Genomic DNA, 24,661 nt, shown 5'->3' with positions numbered 1-24,661 from the left:
GTATGTTCTGTGATTTTTTTAAGTGAAAACTGGACGTTCAACTATTATAATGTGGTAACTCTGGAAATCAGATTTTACCTGTTCCCAGGCTCTGCTCTTCTTGATTGGTGAAGACTTAGTTTGTGTTCAGCCAGCCGTTTTGAATAAAATTTCCCTGACATCCAGGAGTTCAAAAATAATAGCAGCAGCAGCAGCAGCAGCAGCAGCAGCAGCAGCAGCAGCAGCAGCTATAACAATAAACAACCTAATCGAATCTTTCTGGATTGGCTCTATGCTACAGAAATTCTTTAAAGCTTAACCATGCCATTTACAATTCTGCCTCACTTTTTATTTTCTGCTTGCACTGAGCCTACAGATCACCAATGGTGAAAACTTCAGGTTTCTCAGCTCTTTTCTGAACATGTATCTTGTTCAACATGCATTGCCTTTTACATTCCCCAGTATGTGCCAGTGTTTCTGAATGCCCTAATTTCCCAAAGAAACTCTCCCCTCAGCTACTCTTCCCTGGCTTTAGGTAATCCGTTGTATATCTCATCTATAATCTTTAGCCTCAGGAAGCTATGAGGGAGTTTTTCTCAATATGCAATGTTTTCAAGTAATGCCCATTACTTTTCCTCCCTGAGTGCTGTCTGGGTAAAACAGAGATGAATGTCTCGTGTCATCCTTCAGGTAATGTCCAGACAGGGTAGAACAGAAAACAAACAAACAAACAATAATTTGTTAATAATATTTGTGGTATTCTCTCTGGAACCAGAGACTGAAGTTATATGGTGAGAACACAGGCTGCAGTCTTCAAAGCTGTCACCATGCTGGGAAGTGATAGGGAAAGGGCAAATTAAAATGTCACAAAGCTTTCATATCATTTTTAAGTTGGTTACTGTAAACTTTTGATTATTTTCCAGAGCTCTGACAAAATTTGTCTGATAATTTCTGCTTGTTTTTTCAATGTTCCTATGGAGGGATGGGAGCTTATAGCTGCCTACTCTATCATTTTGCTGAAGTCATTCCAATGGGGCCTTCTTGACTCTACTACACTGAGGGCCTGACTTACTTTCAACATGACTGAAACAGAACTCATAGTATTTCCTTCTAACATATTTCTCTTTTCTGTGCTTCCTATCTAGGAATGGTTAGATCATTTCTTCAGTTACTCAAGCCAGGAATCTTTATATTTTCCCATTTATTTGGTAGACTGGTAGTTAGTCATCAAGTTCTGTGGATGCAGTGTAGCCTTCTAAGAATTCTCTGATTATTCCACTTATCACCAATTCATCATTTCTACATTAGTTCAGGTTGCTATCATCTTCCACTTTGATTGTTTAAATTCCTCCTGTCCAGATGGCTTACATCTCATTTTCCTTCTCCATTTCCTATATGCATCTGCTCAAAACACTCTGTGCTTACCCCTAAGAACCTTAGGACATATGTTAATATTTTATCTCTTGCTTTTAGAGTCCTAATCTCCTTTAAGATGAGGACTGTGTGTATTCAGCCCTGCAACAGTGTCCAGTATACAGCAAGATCAAATCACATATTCTTGAATATCTGAAACAGATTCACAATACTAACCCTCAGAATAATATGATATAGTACATAGTAGGCATAGTAACAGGAACGAGCAAAATGTTTTTATATATAAGCATACATGTACACACTCACACACACACACACACACACACACATAGTTTAGAAATTTTTAAAACTGAATTTTCTTTCTTGCTTCCTTACCTCTGATTTTGAAAATCCTACTGTTCATTCAATATATTTTAATCCTTACCTTCTCTAGCTCCTACTTATCAAATACACACCTGTCAATTCAGCACTAAATTATATACTAATTCAAAATCCTTGATATAATTCATAAAGCTCCTTTCATCAAAAAAGAGAGGGATATGCAAATGTTGGGGTTAATATATACCATGTTGCTAATAGATGCTATAAACAGAATGTAGCTCCACTTACCACCCCAGCCCCAGTTATTCGCCACTGACATGCTTAATAATGTACTGTCTTATAGTGATTATAATTAGATATAATTTCTGTGAGTTTTGTCTACCCATTAGATCTGCATTTCCCTGAAGGTAACAACCTTCATTTAACTAGTTTTCTATTAACCAAGAACTCAGAGTTCAAGCAGATATACAATACATATTTTCCCAACATAAATGTTTATGAATCGTAATTGAGTAAGACTTATGGGATGAGCTGTACTATGCCAGAATTTACTTTTATTTTTGCATCTAACGTTTTGATACAACTGTCTTATACCTGGATAAATCATAGCCTAAATGACAATATTAGGGCACAATATACTCTTCTCCCCCTGAAGAAACTGGATGGGTGTGGAGAGGTTTTTCCATTTCACATTGCTTTCTCATTATGCCCAGGAGACAGATTATCTATTTTTCTCATCCAGCTGGGGACAACAGTCCACATGTGAAGAGTCTCTATGGTCATATTCAAGTCAGCATCCAGAGCCATGCATATATGTACATTTGTGAACCTGCTCTTTGAAAATAAAGAAGGAAAGTTGGTGTGGTGGGAAAAGTCATCTATCTTACACTCTATCTCCCACATTGCCCAAGATAGAAAAATTTTCAAGTTTTAGATCAACAACTAAGTAGACTTAATCCACATACATATTACATGGCTACCTTTCCCCCAATAAGAATCTCTTTGCCAAGGAATAGAAATGATTGCCTTTTGCTCTGTAATTTCTAATATTCTATTATATTATCATATATCACGCATAGATAGTCAGTAGGTTCCAAGTTTCTAAATACTTAGTGGATAGAGTTGAGGCTGATGAATGAGACCTTGGCATTTCAAAGTGGAGACATGGAGGATGGTCAAGAAGAGACTTCATGAGACTGTCATGGCAGATAGCATAAACAGCTTGAGACCAAGGTTTGCAAACCCAAGGGTATCTTGCTTGCCCCACTCTCTCCTAGGTCCCTGGCACATACAAGGCTTGGCTTTGAGGCTTCAGGGCTGCTATGGAAGAGCATAGTGTGTCTGGCAGGAAAAAAAGTTTAATTCAGGGATATGAATAAAGTTCTGGTCTTTCCAGAACAACTTTGTCCTAGACCCAGCCACTTTAACAACAGAAGAAAGAGAAATAATAATTAAATAGGTATGGTACTTTAGTTTTGCTCAGGATTCTCAGGAACAGCCTCTTCAAACATTTTATTAATGGTCTCCATTGCCTCATGGACAGTAGATGATCCATGAACAGCATTTCTCAAAACACTTTTTCCATATTTGGCCCGGATAGAGTCTGGGGACAATAGTTTTCCTTCATCTGGGTCTACAGGACCTATCAGTCGTCTCCAGTCTGCAATAGCATTCCACTTGGTCAGAACCATGACCAAAGATGGACCCCTGCAAATAACAAAGGTTTCAGAAGATTTGGGCTATTTACAACTGTACAGGAAGGAAGGAAGGAAGGAAAGAAGGAAGGAAGGAAGGAAAGAAGGAAGGAAAGAAGGAAGGAAGGAAGGAAGGAAGGAAGGAAGGAAGGAAGGAAGGAAGGAAGGAAGGAAGGAAGGAAGGAAGGAAGGAAGGAAAGAGGGATGGAAGAAGGGAGTGAGGGAGGAAGGAGAGAAAGCTAGAGAAGAAAGAAAGGAAATAAAAATGAACTCCAAATATTAACAGGGTGCCTTTTTATAAATGAGATTATATGAAATGTTTCGATTAATTTTTATCTTTTCCGAAGTTTTTATAATGAACATTTACTACTTCATAATGCAAAGAAATATATATCAGAAACTTACTCAGATAATATTTCTAATACATCTTTATAAAAGTCTTTTTTTTTAATTTTAAAATAAATTTTATCTGCTTGGTCTTCAGTTAGCAGCATTTCCTTCATCTGTGTTATCTCAAATCCAGCTTCTTTAATAAGGTCAAAGATCTCCTCTAGAGAAAACAAACAGTTGCTAATCATACAGATTGCCTTTACTTTTGCTCCTTATCCAAGTAGATTGAAATAAGTAAAGGGAGTAATAGTTTTACTTGCATACTGTGGTTTAAAAACCAAAACTATGCTAAACTAAATTGAACTTAAAAAGCACCAGATTGACATTCAGAAGAACTTTAAGTGTTAATGTAGATGTTCAATATCTGTGATCCATCTTTCCAGAAAATACCCGAAACATCTAGTGGACTATAAAAGTGGGAGAGGAGGTGATCTTCTCTTTTGCTAAAAGTGAAGACATGTTTTCATCTCCATACTACAGATGCCAAGGAACTTCTTGCTAGATGTTGATTGAAGAGGAGTGCCAATCTGAGCTCTTCTCCCTGAAGCAGCAAGGCACCATTGAGGAAATCAAAGTAAATTTTGTCATAATCTCATCAAAGTCTAAACTTTGAGGGCTACTTTCTGGAGATGAAGGTATTCACTGCATTATTCTTTCAACTTTTCTGTAGTTTGAAAATTTTCACTAATTTAGGGAAAATGTATATGCTGGCTTTTATTTTTAAATATTTACCTCTTTGTTCTTGTGTCACATGAGGTTTAATCAGTCCTAAAGTGTTTTGAGGAGGAAAGAAATACTGTATTTCCCTTTCAGCAGCTTCTAAGGAAACACTTCCATACAACTGGTTGATAGGTAAACTTTCCATTGCAAATTGTACACATAAACTTTGGGAAAGAAATCAAGTGAAAAACTGTTATAATGTAACATAATATAATATAACACAATACAATGTAACACTATTTATATAAATTATTCAAAAGTTAAAAAAGCAATAGCAACTCACTTCTGATCTAGGCATTGTGCAAAAGGAAGTAATTACAGAATGGCTTAGGGCATGCTACTTCCTTAGATGGAGGTAATAGCCATTAGGAAGATAGGGCATGAACATTTAAATAATTGGTAATGGATGTTGACAGATAACTGTGAATGAAGCAATGGATGTCCTGGTGCAGTGACAAAGCAGACTATAGAATCCTGACTGCACCACTTGCTAGCTATATGATATTTAGCAATTACTTAACTTCTCTGTGCTTTAGTTGTCTAGAATATAAATATGATAATAAAACCTGTTTTGGAAGGTGATTGTGAGGATGTAATTAGATGATGTATTTGAAATATATGGTGCATATTAAGCTCTCATAAATATTCTTTTCCCTTCTTTTACTACTAAATATCATTAAGCACTAGAGATAGCATTTGACTCTATACCAAAGATACCAAACTATAAACATTAAATCCAGGAGACACTATAGTAGAACCCTTCCAGTAAGCAAGAGCAGCAACAAAAGAGGAGCCTAAGGGATAGCCCACAGACAGTAAAGAGGCAGAAATGATGTTGATGGTCCTAGATAATCCATGCCAGGTTACACAATTTGTTCTGGTTCTGTTTCTACATGATATATGAATATATATTTCCTAAATCAATTGTTCCTTGCTAATTTTTTCATTTCTTTTTTTCTGTCTATCTATGTATATTTTAATAGAGGAAATTATTACTGCTCATTGCATTTTCTACCTTTTACACATAATCTTGAGCAGCCAAACCCCCAAATCCAGCCATGGTAAATAATGCCCCTTCATGTTAATAGAGTGACATCACTGGAAACTTGATTTTCTGTCTTGAGCTTCAGGAGCTTCTTGCCTCTCAGGTTTCAGTGACCTATTTATATTTCCTTTTTGCTTTATCCTACTTGACCTTCCTACTCGGGCCTTGGCTGTTCTCCCACCTCTGATTTGGAGATACCTGTAGCCTAAGATCCTTGGAAACTGTGATTGCCAGAGATGGGGATTTGTACAATGAATGATGAAAATAGCCTAAACCACCACTAGCACTTACTTTATTCATTGCAGAGAACTACATCTAGCCCCTTTGTTATGCTGTTAAACATGATTATTAGGAAAAGTGTGTGTGTGTGTGTGTGTGTGTGTGTGTGTGTGTGTGTGTGTGTGTGTAAGGATAAAATAGAGGGGCTGCTATATTTATCTTTTGTGCAAGTGCCCATATTTCAGATTAAGCAATGCAGAGTGCAGAATTTAATACCAAAGTTCAGAAAAAGGACAGAGCTCCATTGAAAGAGTTATTTCTAAAACAATCTGAAGGACCTGAGTTGAGCCAAGGAAATTGGAAAAGTGGGGACCAATAAAAAATAAGGGTCAGGATTAGTTGTAAACTTGTAGCAACAGAGAGATCTTAAGGGCTCGGGATGGGAATCCTCATTACAATAGTGGGATGGAGAAGGGTAGCCACTCAGTGCCCTCACCTGGAGAAAATGTCTCTGTGTAGGTACACTACCTCTATTCTTGGAATCACAATTTCTAGAAGAGTGTGTCTACAGGTATCGGCCTTGTGTTGGTAGGAGTTCTTCTCTCTGATGCTATGCTTTGCATTCTATGCTACATTTCATTAAGAGGTTCTATGGCACTCTGCTCACAAACCATTTATGGAGTGTCCACACCACATTATCCTTGACAGTTATTTTCTGACACAAGAGCAAAGACATAAGAGAGTAGGGCTAAAAAAGAGAAATAATATATCCATTTGGAACAAGTCAGATTCAAGATATCCTGCCCAAAAGAAACCAATTAACTTTTATATGTGATGTTTCGTAAGTACTGCTATTTATTGTGTAAACATATGTCAAATTTACTTGTGCCTGATAGAGCATCTCTATTCTTGTTCACATGAAGGAAAGGCCTTTCTTCCCCTGAATTAAATCCTACCCTGCAATCGGCACAAAGAATTCGAGTGAATTACAATTCAGTTAGTTTCCATTAGCTATATCACGAGAATGATGCATGAGATTCTATCCCCATCCTCCAGATGATAACAAGCCTGACAGCTAAGATCAAAAGATATTTACAGAGTGCCCCTTATGTGCCAGGTAACATGCCATGTTTTGAATTGATTACAAAGTTTAATTGTTATCTAAGATTCATCAGTAAACTAACTTAGAAATGGTTCTCCTCAAATTATAGACAACATATTAAGTTATCATTGTCTTAAAATGCTTATGGCAAACTAAAGAATCTACAGCTGCCATTATACCCTTCTCAAAAGAATTTCTCCTAAATAATAAGTGGGGTAGGTAGATGGAGTTTTTTTGCTGGGTATCCATCACTTACTTTCTAGCTCCAAACCAAGCAATCCACAACCTTCTTTTGCAAATCTTTGGCCATATTCAGGCTGGCACTGAGCAGTCTACTCCTGACCAAGGAGAACCATCTATCCTGAGAACTTCCCTTGGACTAGAGCTGTATTTCCTGTGCCTCATATCCAAAAAGAAATTATAATGGCTCCCAAGAAAACAGTTTGGGACCCATGATATGAATCTGACCTCTCTGGAAGATATTCTTTTGCTTCTTCAACAGTGTTTGGGCCAATTAACTTTTTCCAGTGTTGTAAACCATTGTCTCTTAATAAAACAAGGGCTAAAGATGTACCACTGTCAGAAAAGAAAAAAAAAAAACAAAGTTAATAGAAGTATGGCTCAGTAGCTAATTATACATAGGTAATACAAGTGTATATGTTAAATAGACTACAAAAAGTCAAAATAATCCTTTTATCAAGAGTCTGAAATTAAGATTCTTAAGAACATATTTATAAAAATACGGAAGCAGCGATTTGAAGTAAAAAAGAAGGGCCTTAATTCTGATAGAGTGGTTCCTATATTGTTCCCATGATCCTGCAGATTTATATTCCCTTGCTGGATTTCTTCCCAAGTTGCTATTTTACTTACTCTTCTAGAAATCTGATAGATTTCTAGCATTTCATTCCTCTCTTAGAACTAGTAATCCTTAGGATTATCAAAGCCTTTGAGAGTCAGTCAATCCTCTGCTTGGACTTGTTGCACACTCTGATGTCTGCCACTCAACTGAACTGGACTCTAGTAACTTCACCTGAACCTTTCCATTTTTGTAATAATATTCCAAGAGTACTAGAGAAGACCAATATTTGAGCAGAGACGACATAGGAGGAAGACTGGAAAAGAAGCAGACTCAGCACATGTTTACAGAATTGAGAGAACTGGCAACTTGACAGAAATAAAAGTTAAGAGAAGATTTAAATGATTCAAAAGTAAATCAAACTGTGCTTTCTACACCTAAATTCTACCTTACCTGGTCATGTTTTCTATAAGATTTTCAAAATAATCTTCATTTTTATATTCCTTGCACAGTGTTTGTGCTTCTTCTTCTGATAATACTATTTGTCTTTGCATCAGTATTTTAAAGCCTTCATCTTGAATAATATTCAAAACATCCTCTAAATAAAAGTCACATGAGTTTTAAACTGCTAGATTATTGCTTATACACATAATATAGAATATATTTATCATAAGGGCATATAATGCATTTTATTCTAATATGAAATTTTAAAATTTGCAAAACAAATAGCCCATTAGATTTTAATTTAAGGGGAGCAATACTCTTATATCAGATTATGGTTCTATTTTCAATTTTTCATGACATGGGAATCATACAGATATATGTACACACACACTCATGGAAGTATCTCATTAGCAAACATTTTCTAAACTATATGCTTTGTCTCTAAGACTGGAATCAATGCAAGGCTATCCTCTCTCACTATTTCTATTCAATATCATACTAGAAAACCTAGGTAGTGAAATAACACAAGAAAAGGAAAGACAGGATATACAGATTGGGAAGGAAGGAATAAAATGGTCTTTGTTCACAGATGAAATGATTGTCTATAGAGAAAATCCCCTCAAAACAACGAAACTCCTGGAACTAATAAGAGACTATTATAGCAAGTTTGCAGGTTACAATTAATATGCAGAAGTCAATAACTTTCCTATATACCAACAATGAATATTGGAATTTGAAATTTAAAATAATATCATTTACATTAGCATACAGAAAATGAAATTCATGAATAGAAATCTCACAAAATATGTACAAAACCTAAATGAGGAATACTGCAAAACTCTGATGAAAGGAATCAAAGATCTAAATAAATGGGGGCATATTCATTGTTCATAAATAGTAAGACTCAAAATTGTTAAGATGTCAATTCTTCCTAACTTGATTTCTAGGTTTTACACAATCCTAATCAAAAGCCCAGCAAGTTATTTTGTGGATGTGGATATTGACAACTCATTCTAAAGTTTATATGGAAAGGCAAAACCCCAGAATAGCCAACTCAATACTGAAAGAGAAAAACAATGTTGGAGGACTGAAACTACCTACTTTAAAACTTATTATAAAATTATAGTAATCAAGACAGTGTGGGATAGGCAAAAAAATAGACACATAGAACAATGGAACAGAATAGAGAACCCAGAAATAGACCCACATGAATGCAGTCACCTGATCTGTGACAAATAAGCAAAGGTAGTACTGTGGAGCAATGATAGACTTTTCTACAAATGGTGCCCGAAAAACTGAATATGCACATGAAAAAAATAATCTAGACACAGATTTTATATTTTTCACAAAAACTAACTCAAATGGATTATAGATCTAATTGTAAAATACCTAACTATAAATTTTCTAGAAGATAAAGGAGGAGAAAATCTAGGTGACCTTGGATTTGGCAATAATTTTTTAGTATAAACATTAAAAGAACAAAAAGAAAAAAAAACCCGATAAGTTGGACTATATTAAAGATAAAAACTTTTTTGGAAAGGACACTGTTTAAAAACCACAGAGCCAAAAATCTGGAAAAATATTTGAAAATCACATATATATAAAGGACTTGTGTTCACAATATACGAAGAACTCTTATAACACAACAATAAGTAAAAATGGGCAAAAAAATCTGAAGAGACACTTCACCAAAGAAGATATAGAGATGGAGGTTAGTGTATAAAAAGATACTCAGCATCATATATCATTAATAAATTGTAAATTAAGATAACATGAGATGTCATTACATACTTATTAGAATAGTATTAGAATAGGGGGAAAAAAATCTGAATAACCACCTGTTGGCAAGGATGTAGAGTAACAGGAACTCTCATTAATTGCTGTTTGTAATGGAAAATGGTACAGTCACTTTGGAAGGCATTTTGACAGTTTCTTACAAAGCTAAACATAGTTTAATCATAGATCATATGATATAGTATGAATGCTCTTAGGTATTTACACAACTGAGTTGAAAACTTTTGTTTACACATGCAAAAAAATGCACATGAATGCCTATGGTAGCTTTATTCATAATAGCCCTAAACTGAGAACAACAAAGATGTCCTTCATTAGGTAACTGGAAAAACTTTGATACATCCATACAATAGAATATTATTCAGCAATAAAATAAATGAGCCATCAAGCCACAGAAAGACACTGAGGAACCTGAAATGCATACTGTTAAGTAAAAGAAATCAGTCAGAAAGGGTTATATACTGTATGATTCCAACTGTATAACATTTTGAAAAAGGCAAAACTATAGAGACAGAAAAAAGATCAGTGGTTGCCTGGATTTAGGAGGGAGAAAGAGGGGAATAAAAAGATGAAGCACAAGAGATTTTTAGGGCAGTGATTCTATTCTGTATGAAACTATAAAGGAGGTACATGACATTATACATTTATCAAAAACCATAAAATGTACAAAACAAAGAGTAAACCTTAATGTAAACTAAATTGTAAAAACATATCACAATAACATACGATGTTAATTGGAGAAACTGTTAGGCAAGCATATGGGAACTCTGTACTATCCCTCTTAATATTTTTGTAAATCTATAACTGTTCTAAATTATGAAGTCTATTCACTTAAAATATGTACATATTAAAAAAAAGATTTTAAAAGGTAAATAAAACATTACAAAGAAGAAAACTCTAAGCCCAGATAGTTTTACCAGTAAATTACACTAAACACTTAAGAAAAATATAAAATCAATTAATCCTATCTCTTACAGAAAATAAGAGGAATGACTAATTCTCATCTCATTTTATAAGGCCCTCATTATGCTGACATCAAAACCAGATAAAGACATTACAAGAAAAGAAAACAAATAACCCTATTGAATATAACCACAAAAGTCCTCAACAAAATATTAAAAAATCAAATCCAGAAATATGTAAAAAGGACAATATACAATTATCAAGTGTGGTATATCTAGAGAATGCAAGGCTGATACAACATTCATAAATCAAAGTAATTGTCATAGCATCAAATTCAGGAAAATAAAAAAAAAATCATATCAGTAGAAACAGAAAAAAATATTTGAGAAAATACAACATCCATTTGTGATAAAGAAAGAAAAGAAAGAAAGAAAGAAAGAAAGAAAGAAAGAAAGAAAGAAAGAAAGAAAGAAAGAAAGAAAGAAAGAAAGAAAGAAAAAAAAAGAAAAAGAAATCTCCTCAAACTAAGAGTAGGTGGAAGTTTTCTTAATTTGATAAAGAATAGATAGAACTAACATTATATTTAATGTTAAAGGACTGAATGCTTTCTCTATAAAGTCAGGAACAAGGCAAATGTGTCTACTTTCATCTCTTCTATTCAACATCATATAGAAAGTTCTAGCTAGTCAGCCCAATGAGGTAAGCAAAAGAAATAAAAGGCATACAGATTAGAAAGGAAGAGGTAAAACAGTCTTGATTTGCAGATGATATTGTCTACATCAATGATTCTCAGCCAGATATTTTGTGACCCAGGGGTGCCTTTGACAATGTCTGGAGACATTTTTGGTTGTCACAACTGAGAATAGAGGAATGCTATTGGCATGTAGTGAGTAGAGGCCAAGGGTGTTATAAACATTTTACAATGCATATGACAGAGTCTTCCTCGACAAAAAAATTATCTAGCCCCAACTTGAAGTAGGTCTGAGGTTAAGAAATCCTAGTCTACATAAAAATTCTCAAGGAGACTACATCAAAACTTCTAGAACTAAGTGAGTTCAGCAAGTCAGAGAATACAAGATCAATATACAAATAACATTATATTTTCATACACTAGGTTTGAGAAAGAATTAATAGTGTGAATTTATGGTTTATGTTCTTACTCTGCAATGTTCACTCTGCTTTGTGAATATGGGATGAGGTTAAAAATAACTTTGTAAGTGCCAAGCACTTTGTTTCTCATTTTAATCTTCTGAATTTTACACAAAAAGAAATAGACTTGGTAAAGTATTTTTTCAAATCACACTATTAATAAGGTGTTGATCCAAGTTTTGAATCAAAGCATTTCAGACATGAAAGCATATAGTCTTTATTATGTAATAATTCCTGCCGTGTTAAAATCTACTCTAACAAATTCATAGCTTAGACAATACTTTGAAAACTCTTCAACTACAGAAATGTTTTATTCTTTATTATTGAGAAATTAGTAAATTAATATTTTACTTTAGATATTTTTTCTTCAAAGTTAAATTTTAAAACAATATTTTAATATAATTATACTACAGTTTATTTGAATCCCATGTATGAAATAGTTAAACGATTTATACTTTATTTCTTACCTTTCTTTTTTTTAAAGAGATCTGGTCGAAGTAATGCCATTATTCTTTCTAATTTTATGCTTGTTATACTTTTAAAATCAGGGAAGAAGATATCAATAAACATATTAACATTAGCTATATTCTCTTCAATATCACAAAACTGAGATAGATGTTGTCTTTCTATATAGTCTTGTAAACTGTTGAAATCCAAAATATAATTTAAGATATTATAAAGTGAAGTTTAATAACCCCATGCCAGAAAATTAAAACTGGTAATATATTCACAAATAATTTAGGGTATAGAAAAACAAATACAAATTTAATTTCACATAAAGATAAATCATATCTCAAAATCTGAATCTGCATTGCCTGGTGAACTCTGCTCCCTTCACCTTAGTGACTCCCTGGTACCCCGCCCCATGCAACCTGAGCACCGCCTGAAGGTCTTTTGCAGTGGGAAGCCAGGGTAGGCCTATGCTGTAGTCTTTCCTGGACAACTCTTAGGGGTCCATGGGCCCCAGGTAAGAGTCAGATGGCTTCAGTGTGCTCTGTGTCTTTTGCTAAGTGGCCCCAGGCTCAGCACTGGTACAAAATTTGAATCTGCATTAACCTGGTGAATACCATTAACCCCACCCTGGTGATTCTGTGAGACCTTGCCTCATCCAACTTGCATCTGAGGCTCTTTAGCAGGTGAGCCTTAGGGAGAGCAAGGAGGCAAGATCAAGTCTTAAGGTGCCCTGGGCCTTTTGCTAAGCTATGCCAGGCAGTACTAGTGGCAATAGGTCTCAGTTTTCAGTGTGGTCTCTCCCATGTGCCTCCAGGTCCAGCAAAGGCAGCAATCAAATGCAGACTGCTTTGTAGCTCCTACCAGGAATCCCCAGGCAGGTCACAGGCAGCGGTTGATCTAGGCCTGTAAAGGAGTGCTTCCCAAAAGCCCGAGAAATGACATACTTCTGACCACAACAGAGCACCACCTGATTAACCCTGCAAGTGGCACACCCAGCGGGTGGTCTCAGTAGGCACCAGTGCCCATTAGGACGAATCTCACTCCATGGGATCAGCGACGAACAACAGCCCATATCCTATGGTTATAGCCAATCTGCACAACCAGTCAGCCTAAGGGTCAATTCCACCCACTGATGTGTCAACAGCAATCAAGGCTCAACTACACCAGAAAGACACACACAGCCCACACAAGGGACAATCTTAGAGCAACTGGCTCAAGTGACCATAGATACTGTGCCATTTGGCCCCTAGGGGCACCTACAACATAAGTGACACCTATTACTCTGCCAAGACTGTGAGACATAGCAGGTCAACCTAATACACAGAAACAAACACAAGGAGACAGTCAAAAAGGAAAGGAAAGACAAAGAAACATGTTCCAAATGAAAGAACAAGACAAAACTTAAAAAAAAATTAAAATAAAATAAAATAAATAAAATGACGGCAGGCAATCTACCAGAGACAGAGTTCAAAACACTGGTTATAAGAATGATCAAGGAACTTAATGAGAACTTCAACAAAGAGACAGTAAGCATAAAAAAGGACATAAAAATGATTTTTTAAATGTCAGAAATAAAAATACAATAACCAAAATGAAGAAAATACTAGAGAGAATCAAGAACACATTAGATGAAGCAGAGGATCAAATCAGCCACTTGGAAGACAAAGTAGCAGAAAACACCCAATTGGAAGAGTAAAAAGAAAAAAGAATCAAAGAAATGAGGATAGTTTTAATGGACCTCTGGGACAACATCAAGCATAACAGCATTTACATCATAGGAATGTCATAAGGAGAAGACAGAGAGGAAGGGACTGATTTGAAGAAAAAAATGACAGAAAACTTTTCTAATCTAATGAAAGAAATAAATAGACATTCAAGTCCAGGAAGCACATAAGAGAGTCTCAAACACGATGAATCCAAACAGGTGCACACCAAGACACGTCATAATTAAAATGTCAAAGATTACAGACATCTACAAGAATAAACTCAAAATGGATTAAAGACTTAAATGTAAGACCTGAAACCATAAAAACTCTAGAAGAAAACATAGGCAGTAGACTCTCTGACACTGCTCTTAGTAATATTTTTTCCTGACATATCTCCTCCAGCAACAGAAACAAACAAACAAAAAAGTTTTTGCACAGCAAAGAAAATCATACCCAAAATGAAAAGACAGCCTACTGAATGGGAAAAGATATTTACCAATGATACAACTAATAAGGGGTTAATATCCAAAATAAAGAACTCATACAACTCAACACCAAGAAAACAAATAATTCAATTTAAAAATGAGCACATGACCTGAATAGACATTTCTCCAAAGAGGACATACAGATGAAAAGATGCTCAATGTCACTTCATGATTAATCAGAGAAATGCAAATTAAAACTACAATGGGATGTCACTTCACACTTGTTGGAACAGCCATCATCGATAAATCAAAAAATAACAAGTGTTGGTGAGGATATAGAGTAAAAAGAATACTCCTGTACCATTGTGGGATTGCAAATTGATACAGCCACTATGAAAAACAGTTTGGAGTTTCCTCAAAAAATTAAAAAATAGAAATAGCTTAAGGCTCAGCAACTCAATTTCCTGGTTATTTATTCAAATAAAATCAAAACACTAATTCAAAAAGATATATGCATTCCTATGTTCACTGCAGTGCTAGTCAGGATATAGAAGCAACCTAAGTGCCCATGAATAGATGAATGGATAAAGAAGAAGTGGTCCACATATACAATGGAATATAAAGAAAGAAATCTTACCATTTGGGACAACATGGATGGATTTAGAGGGTATTATGCTAAGTGAAATAAATCAGAGAGATTAAGAAAAATATCATATGATTTCACTTACATTTGGAATTCAAATAACAAAAAATACTAAAAAGCAAAACAGAAACAGACTCATAGATACAGAGAACAAACTGGCAAATGCTAGATATGAGGAGGTTTGGGGGGCTGGGTGAAAAGGTGAAAGGATTAAGTACAAATTGGTAGTTACGAAATAGTCACAGGGATATGAAGTACAACATAGGGAATATAGTCAATAATATTGTTATGACTATGTATGGTGACAGGTGGGTACTAGACTAATTGAGAGAATCACTTTGTAAATTATATAAATGTCTAACCACTATACTGTACACCTGTTGTTCTGGAGGCAGCTGTGAAAACTGATACCCAGACAAACATGCTCCCCATCACTCCATGCTGCCTGCTTGTGGCCACTGCTTTGGATAAACATGGGCCAAAGGCAAAAGGAATCTCTAAGTTTAGAAAAAAAAATGCTACAGACTTTGCCAAAACAAAGTTAACACATCTCACTTCACCTCCACCCTAACAGTTGCCTAAATTGTTCATCTTGTTATATGGGTATTGAACAATTGGAGACAACTGCGTCTCAAAGTTGGTCATAATGGAGATTTACCTGAACAACAGCACCATGCAATATTGACTTCTTTTACGTCACTTGGTATTAATGACTGTTTCACAGAACACTTTTTGTATGGCTGAAAAATTCTGGTATAAAATCTAATATCTTTTTGAGCTAAACTCTGCCTACCCAAATCTTCCTTCTGACCACTGATCATTATTTTCTCTTAAAACTCTGAAAGTAAGTAACACTATTTACAAAGACTATGTCAGCAGTTGATTTACCTTATGAGTCCCTCTATCCCACTTAAAACTTGGATTTATATTAATTAGGGTTTCCCTGCTACCTGAAAACTAGCAGGAACAAGCAGATGTAGCTACTTAAGAAAAGCCACAATGATTCAGTAATAAGACAACAAGGAAAGTTCTGGAGATTCCCAGGCAGAAGGTACAATGGAGATGGGCTTCCCAGCATGGTAAGACACACATCATGAAGCCTCAAGACAGCTGCTCTCATTATATTCCTGCTCACTCACTTTTCTTTTAGGCACAGCTCAGATAGCCTTTGTGTCAAACTGGATTTTCTGAGTCTTCAGATAAATAAAATGCACAGATAGCAGTGCATAAAACCAAGATTCTATAAATTATTTACATATTTAAAAACCCATTAACAAAAACATACAACTACTTAATTCCTAGCAATGTATAACCACTAATGGCTTTAAGTAAAAGGGAAGAGTACATTTGATGTCTGTAGGACACAGGGAAGGTGGAAGTGAAATGTAGGGAGATGAGAGAAGACATGGAGTTGGGAGGGATTGTTCATGGCCATGATATACCCCTAGAACCCCAGCCCATGAGGCCAGACTGGTATGCCAAGCTGTAGAAAGACAAATGGAAAGTTCTTCCCTTGCTAATCCTTTTGATATAAACATTCAGGACAATCCCAGCTTTGCTAAATATATCGTATTTTAGATTGACTGGAAGAAATAATTACAAATTTTTCGACATAAAATATTTGTCTTCAGATTTTGAGATATTTGGACATTACCTACTAAGACATTGTAAATGATAAATTACTGGTCTCAAGCTACCTGTCCCACTTCTTCTCCATCACTGTAGGTGTGGTCATTTCATGTTGACCCTCAGATGGTTCAAGTTCAGACTCGGGATTAGCTACAGTTTCTTCCCAGGGAGGCTCTTGTTTATTTCCTTGAGATATAACTAGAATATAGCTTAGGCCATTTGTCATTAAAGGGACAAAATCTTCAAAGTCAGGCTACAAAATAAAATGACAAACTGTTCAGATTCTTGAAATGTATAGACTAACATGACAGCCACTACCTAAGTCAAGTGGCATCTTCCCTTTCATGATTACTGGGCAAGGGGATGGTATCTTTATAAAGCTCTTATTAACAAATACATTTTTGAAGAAGTTCACGGTTAGCAGGGATTGATTTTAGACAAGCTATAACTATTTCACACTTTAGAATCTTCCAAATATTCTGGAGGGCTTATTAAAACACAGGTTTCTGGAGTCCAATCCCAGAGTTTATGATTCAGTGGATTTAGGGCGGGGCCCAGGAATTGGATTGTCTCAAAAGTTCCTAGGTGATATTGATGGAGCTGTTCCAACTCCTTTCTGGGGCCGAAAAAGATGGTTTGACTGGTTTAGCTAATTTATAAAGTGCTGTTCAGCAGAACTTTCTGTGACAACAAACATGTCCTGTGCTCTCCAACATATGTAGTCATATGCAGCTATGGATCATTTAAAATGTAAGTAGTACAACTGAGATTCTGAATTTTTATTTAATTTTATTTAATTTAAATTCAAAAGGCAACATGTATCTAATGCTACCATATTGGACAGTGCATTTGTACAAACTCTGTCTCCTGACCCCCAAGCCAGTGCACTTTTCAATATACAGTGCTGCCTTTGTCATATTTCTTCAGGCTAGAGAGAACTTAAAAAAATAGATTGAGAGAAAGTCCTTTGGGTACAGAAAAAAATTACAACTTTCCTGTGAAGTGTATGACAAGGATTCTTCAAAATGGTATAAAAATGTATAGAGATGGCCTGAATGAATATTCACTTCCAGAGGTGATGCAGGGAGTTTTCAAGTAAGTAACATAAAGAGATCATCACTCCAAAAGAACACAATCGGATCATTCACTTTGGCTTGGCGGCCATTATTTCTACTGAAGATTTCTCCAGAGCCATCATCTTTGACATTACCACGATATGGACACCAATAGAACACCAAGAGCTTATTTTGTTGGTCACACTTATTCATTTGATTTTCTATAATGAGGATCTAAAATTATAAGAATCCACTGCATTTGAAAACACAGTGGCTTTTTTTTTTTTAACTTTCTTACCTGGTCTGCTATTCGACTATAGAAGTCTCTTACTTGTTCTTCAGTGAGCACTCTCTTAGCCTCTGCTTCTATGACAAATCCTGCATTGATAATCTTCAATTAGAGAGTAGGGTCAAATCCAGACGTGTTGTGGGACCACATGTAAAACAAGTCAAGGACATTTGTTTTCTAGGCTTAACAAACCACCCCGATTTCACATAAAGACCTCATCACAATCCACACAGAGTACTAGGTTTAAAGAGGCACAAAAATATATAAACAAAGAAGGCCATTGTCATGCCCCATAGCATTTAAGTTTTCAAGGCTTAAACCAGAGACTTCACAATTTTCTATTATTTATATGAATTGCCTCAAAATATGAAAACAAGTTCTTGAAATTCGAGGAAAGATATCATAGCTTCTGAATCACCCACAAAGACATAACTTTACAAGTACTGGGGTGACGTCAGAAGCATGGCGGAGTGAGAGATGTCCCCATATCTCTCCCTTTGAAATAACAATAAGCTGAACATCTAAAACTCAACAACAACAAAAAACCACCCAAACTGCAACTAGCATGTCTGAGCGAGCAATCTACGAATAAGAGCTACCACAGGTCAGAACCGTCTCAGCAGGGAGGTAGACCAGGAGAAACAAAGAAGTTGCCTCTCACAGCTGGAGCTCCTGCAGGAGGAAGGGGAGAAGAGAAGGTGCAGGAGGTATCCTGAATAGTCCTGCCTGAGAGCTGTGAGCTCCATGCAGTGGCAAAGCCCAGGGATCAGGGCAGAAAGCAGAGAAGTGGGAATGGCAGAGAAGCAACAACTGATTATTACCAGCCATGGTTGCAAAATGCAAGGCTGAGCTACAACTCCCATCCTCCAACCCAAAAAGCACCTTCCCCCATATCATCCGATCCCCAAAACTGCAGAGCCCCAGGGGAATCTGAGCAAACACTATCGAAACTATCGCTAACACTGACAGGGACTGAGACTGAGAGTAGTGATCGTGATTGAATATTTATAAGGAAAAAAAAAGGCATTATTAAGGCTTTATATAAAGCAGGGATCTGAGAGGCTTAGATGCCACCTACTGGAAACCAAAAGAAAAATGCCTTCTTAGCAACAGGCTAAAGAGTAACCTTTATATAATGAATCTTCTTTCTGGAAAAAAAGCAGAGTACATTTCCATTAATGCCCAGGTGGAGAAATAGTCCTTTAAACACTATGAACAACCAAGGTGACAAGTCATCTCAGAAAGAAAGAAAAAAATCTCCAGAAAATAAGCTTACAGACATAGAAATATGCAACTTAAATAACAGAGAATTCAGGATGGTACTTCTAAAAAACTCAATGAGATCCAAAATAATTCATACCAACACTTCTAGGAATGAAAAAAACAACTAGATCAGCAGAATGTTTTTTTTGTTGTTGTTGTTGTTTTTTTTTTGTTTTGTTTTGTTTTTAGTAAGGCCCTTAAAAAGAACCAAGCAGAACTTCTGGAGATGAAGACCATACTAAAAGACATGATGCATAAAATAGCAAGCTTGGGAAATAGAGTCAACCAAATGGAAGAAAAGATCAAAGACAGAAATCTAGAAATAAATCAGAAGAAAGAAGAGAGAAATCAAAGAATAAAAAATAATAAAAGAGAAATAAAAGAACTAACTGACACCATCAGGAGAGGAAACATAAGACTGATGGGATTCTCAAAGGGGAAGAAAAGGAACAGGGATTAGAAAGCATTTTCAGACAAATAGCTGATGAGAATTTCCCAAATCTAAGGAATGAATTAGAGCTTGGAATTCAAGAAGTCAACAGAACACTCAATTATCTCAACCCAAAAAGTCCTTCTCCAAGACACATTATTAAAATTATCAAAAATTAATGACAAGAAAGAATTCTCAGGGCAGCCAGGGAAAAGAAGACGGTAACTTATAAAGGAAAACCCATGAGATTATTGTCAGACTTCTCAGCACAAACCTTACAAGCAAGAAAGGAGTGGAATCAAATGTTCAAACTAGTAAATGAAAAGAACTACCAGCCAAGAATAACGCATTCAGCAAAGATCTCCCTTAGATATGAAGAAGAAATAAACTCCTTTCCAGACATACATAAATTGAGGGAAATTTCCACTACGAGGCCCGCATTACAGGAAATACTAAAAAGGATCAGCTCACCTAAAACAAAATGACAAAGAAATACATAACTATGAGTAAGGTGACTAGCAGACAGATAGAAGCAGAGGAGTGCAACCCTTACTAAGAACAGGGCAATATAAGCTTAAACAATAAGAAGAGATTTGCTATAGCAAGATAGTAATAAACATTCGGCATACACAGGAACAAATTAAGACAACAATAAAAGAAAATGGGAGGATTTGAAAATCCAAATTCATGAAAGGAAATGGAGATGAAGCACACACAGAAGAAAATGGACTACTAGATGTATATAACTATCTTTTACATATTTGTAATGGTAACCACACGCCAAAGATTCAGAAGCAAAGTATATAGCATAAAACAAGAAAGATCAGAATAAAAATCAACATAACCAGACAAAATAAAAACAAACAAACAAACAGAAACACAAGGACAAGGAAGCAATGGAAACACAGAGCTACCAGAAAGCAAAAGATAAAATGGCTATAGGAAAACCTCATATTTCAATAACCGCTCTAAATGTAAATGGACTGAACTCACCAATAAAAAGAAACAGAGTTGCAGATTGGCTCAAAAAACAAAACTCAACCATATGCTGCCTCCAGGAGACACATCTCAATTCAAAAGACAAATATAGACTCAAAGTGAAAGAGTGGAAAATGACATTCAGAGAAAAGAGGGAGCAACGGTACTAATATCGAATGAAATAGACTCCAAAATAAAAAAGATAAAGAAAGATACTGAGGTATACTTCATAATGATAAAGGGAATCATGTACCAAGAAGATATAACACTTATTAATATCTTTGTTCCCAATCAAGGAACTCCGAAATATATAAAGTAATTACTAACATAACTAAAGGGAAAAACAAACCAAAACACAATCACAGTGAGAGACCTAAATACCCCATTGTCAGATATGGACAGATCTTCCACACAGAAAATCAATAAGGAAATAATATCCTTAAATTACACATTAGACAGACTGGACATAATTGACATTTACAGAGCCTTTGATCCCCAAACAGTTGCTTATACACTATTCTCTAATGCACATGAAACATTCTCAAGGTTTGACCACATACTGGGACACAGAGATAGCCTCAACAAATATAAGAGGCTTGATATCATACCAACCATATTCTCTGATCGTAATGATTTGAACCTGGAGATCAACAGTAAAAAGAAAGTGAGAAGAACCACAAATACATGGAAATTAAACAACATTGCTACTGAAGAATGACTGGGTCAGTGAATAAATAAAGAGACCAAGGGACACATAGAAAAAAATGATAATGATAGTACAACATATTAAAAACTTTTGAGACATGGAAAAAGCGGTAATAAGAGAAAAATTCATATCATTACAGACCTAATTCAACAAAAACAAGCCCAAATAAACAACCTAACATATCATCTTAAAAGCTAGAAAAGAAAGAACAAATGAAGTCTAAAATCAGCAGAAGGAAAGAAATATTCAAAATTAGAGCAGAATTAAGTGAAATTGAAAACAAACAAACAAACAAAACAATAGAAAAATAAATGCACAAAAAGAGCTGGTTCTCTGAGAAGTTTAATAAAATTGACAAACTCCTTGGCTAGATTCACTAAAGAAAAAAGAGAAAAGACACAAATAAACAAAATCAGGGATGAACAAGGAGAAATTACTACAGACACCACAGAAATACAAAGGAACATACAAAAATACTATGAAAAAGTACTGCACCAAATTTAATAACCTAGAAGTAATGGATAAGTACTTAAAAGATATAACCTTCCTAGACTGAATCAAGAAAAACTAGAAAATCTAAATAGACTGATCAGCAGTATGGAAATTGAAACATACGTTAAAATCTTCCAAGAATTAAAGTCCAGGACCAGATGGCTTCATCGGTGACTTCTACCTAACATTCAAAGAAAATTTAATACCTATTCTCCTCAAACACTTCCAAAAAATTGAAGAGGAGGCAATACTTCCTAACTCATTTTATGAAACCAATATTACTCTGATACCAAAACCAGTTAAAGATAACAAAGAAAAAAGAAAACTGCAGACCAATATCTCTCATGAACACTGATGCAAAACTCCTAAATAAGATACTAGCGAACTGAATACAGCAACATATTAAAACAATTTTACACCATGATCAAGTGGGCTTCATCCAGGGGCACAGGAATGGTTCGACATACACGAATTGATTAATGAAATATCCCACATGAACAAATTAAAAAATAAGAATCATATAATCCTATCAATAGATGCAGAAAAAGCTTTTGACAAGATACAGTATCCATTTATGAACAAAACACCTACCAAAATTGGTATAGAAGAAAAGTACCTTGACATAATAAAAGCCATATATGACAAACCCTCAGTCAACATTATACTTAATGGTGAAAAACTAAAAACCTTTCCTCTAAGATCATGAACAAGGCTAGGCTGTCCACTATCACCACTGTTATTCAGTATAACATTGGAGGTGCTAGTAAGTGCAATCAGGCAAGGGAAAGATATAAAAGACATCCAAATAGGAAATGAAGAAGTCAAACTGTCACTATTTACAGATGACATAATTCTCTACATGGAAAACTCTAAAGACTCCACAAGAACACTACTAGAAACAATAAACAAATACAGTAAAGTTTCTGGATCAAAAATCAATGTTCAAAAATCCATAGCATTCCTATACGCTAATAATGAAGTGTCAGAAAAAGAAGTGGAAAAAATAATCCCTTTTGAAATTTCAACAAAAAGAATAAAACATGTGAAAGACCTATATAATAAAAACTATAGGACCCTATTATAAGAAGTTAAAGAAGGTATAAAGAAATAGAAAGATATTCCATGTTCTTGGATTGAAAGAAACAACATAGTTAAAATGACCTTATTACCTAAAGCATTATACAAATTTAATGCAATCTCCATCAAAATTCCATCAGCATGTTTTAAAGAAATAGAACAAAAAACATCAGTTTTGTATGGAAGCACAAAAGACCACGAATTGTCAAAGCCATCCTGAGTAAAAGAGAACAAGGCTGGAGGCATCACTTTGCCCAACTTCAAGTTATACTACAAAGCGATAATAATCAAAATGTCACAGTAGTGGCAGAAAAACAGATACATGGACCAGTGGACAGAATCGAGAGTCCAGAAGTAAAGCCATGTATATATGAGCAAATAATTTTCAACAAAAGAGTCAAAAACATACAGTGGAGAAAGGAAAACCTCTTCAATAAATGGTGCTGAGAAAACTGGAAAGCCACCTGCAAAAGAATGAAACTAGACTGTTGTCTATGACCACACAACAAAATTAACTTAAAATGGATTAAGGACCTAAATACAAGATCTGAAATGATAAAATGCATAGAAGAAAACAGAGAAACTAAACTCAAGGACCTTGGACTTCAAAGAGGATTTTATGAATTTGATCTCAAAGGCAAGGGAAGTAAAAGCAAAAATAAATGAATGGGACTACATCAAACTAAAAAGCTTCTGCACAGCAAAAGAAACTGTCAGCAAGGTAAAGAGAACCAATTGAGGGAAAATATATTTGCAAGCAACACCACCGATGAGGGCCTAATGTCCAAAATATACAAAGAACTCATACAACTCAATAAAACAACAACAACAAAAACAAACAATCCAATTAAAAAATGGGCAGAGGTCCTGAATGGAAACTTCTCCCAAGAAGGGATACAAATGGCCAACAAACATATGGAAGGATGTTCAACATTGCTAGCTATCAGGGAAATCCAAATCAAAACCACAATGAGATACCATCTTACACATGTTAGAATACCTATTATCAACAGGACAAGTAATAACAAGTGTTGGAGAGGATACTGGTAGGACTGGAAAACAGTACAGAGGTTTCTCAAAAAACTAAGAATTAATCTACCATATAATCCAGCAATCCTTCTATTGGGTATTTACCCCAAAGAACTGAAAACATATATCTGAAAAGATATTTGCACGCCAATGTTCATAGCAGCATTATTCATGGTGGCCAGGATATTGAAGCAACTGAGTGTCCTAAAATAGATGATTAGCTAAAGAAGCTGTGGTACATATATACAATGGAATATTAATCAGCCATAAGAAAAGATGAAATACTGCCATTTGCGACAACATGGATGGACCTTGAGATAATCATACTAAGCAAAATAAGCCAGACAGAAAAGGTTTAAAACCACATGATATCACTTACATGTGGGACATAAACCTAAAAGCAACAAACAAACAGGACAAGCAAATAGAGACTCATGGACATGGACAATAGACTAGTGGTTATCGGGGGTGGGGGCAGGGAGTAGGGAGGTAGACGTGGTAAAAGGTCAAATATGTCATGACAGAAAAATCTAACTATGGATGGTAGACATGCAAT

The 24,661-nt window shown here is 35.3% G+C and overlaps 1 protein-coding gene across 1 annotated transcript in view; it reads right to left on the bottom strand.

The window, feature by feature from the left end:
* Window positions 1–3,143: 3,143 nt before the first annotated feature.
* NME8 (NME/NM23 family member 8) overlaps window positions 3,144–24,661 on the bottom strand; it is a 39,725-nt gene continuing 18,207 nt past the window's right edge. The window contains exons 8-15 of the mRNA XM_011376720.1: window positions 18,140–18,232; window positions 16,855–17,039; window positions 12,398–12,573; window positions 8,094–8,238; window positions 7,313–7,420; window positions 4,491–4,642; window positions 3,774–3,918; window positions 3,144–3,381 (exon numbers count right to left, since the gene is read on the bottom strand). Of these exons, the coding sequence (XP_011375022.1) occupies window positions 3,144–3,381; window positions 3,774–3,918; window positions 4,491–4,642; window positions 7,313–7,420; window positions 8,094–8,238; window positions 12,398–12,573; window positions 16,855–17,039; window positions 18,140–18,232 (1,242 nt within the window). The remainder of the gene's footprint in view (window positions 3,382–3,773; window positions 3,919–4,490; window positions 4,643–7,312; window positions 7,421–8,093; window positions 8,239–12,397; window positions 12,574–16,854; window positions 17,040–18,139; window positions 18,233–24,661) is intronic.

Source organism: Pteropus vampyrus, unplaced genomic scaffold (assembly GCF_000151845.1).
Source record: "Pteropus vampyrus isolate Shadow unplaced genomic scaffold, Pvam_2.0 Scaffold302, whole genome shotgun sequence".
In the NCBI taxonomy this organism is placed as follows: Eukaryota; Metazoa; Chordata; class Mammalia; order Chiroptera; family Pteropodidae; genus Pteropus; species Pteropus vampyrus.
Note: the sequence above shows the minus strand (reverse complement) of the source record. Positions and strands in the feature narration are given on the sequence as shown.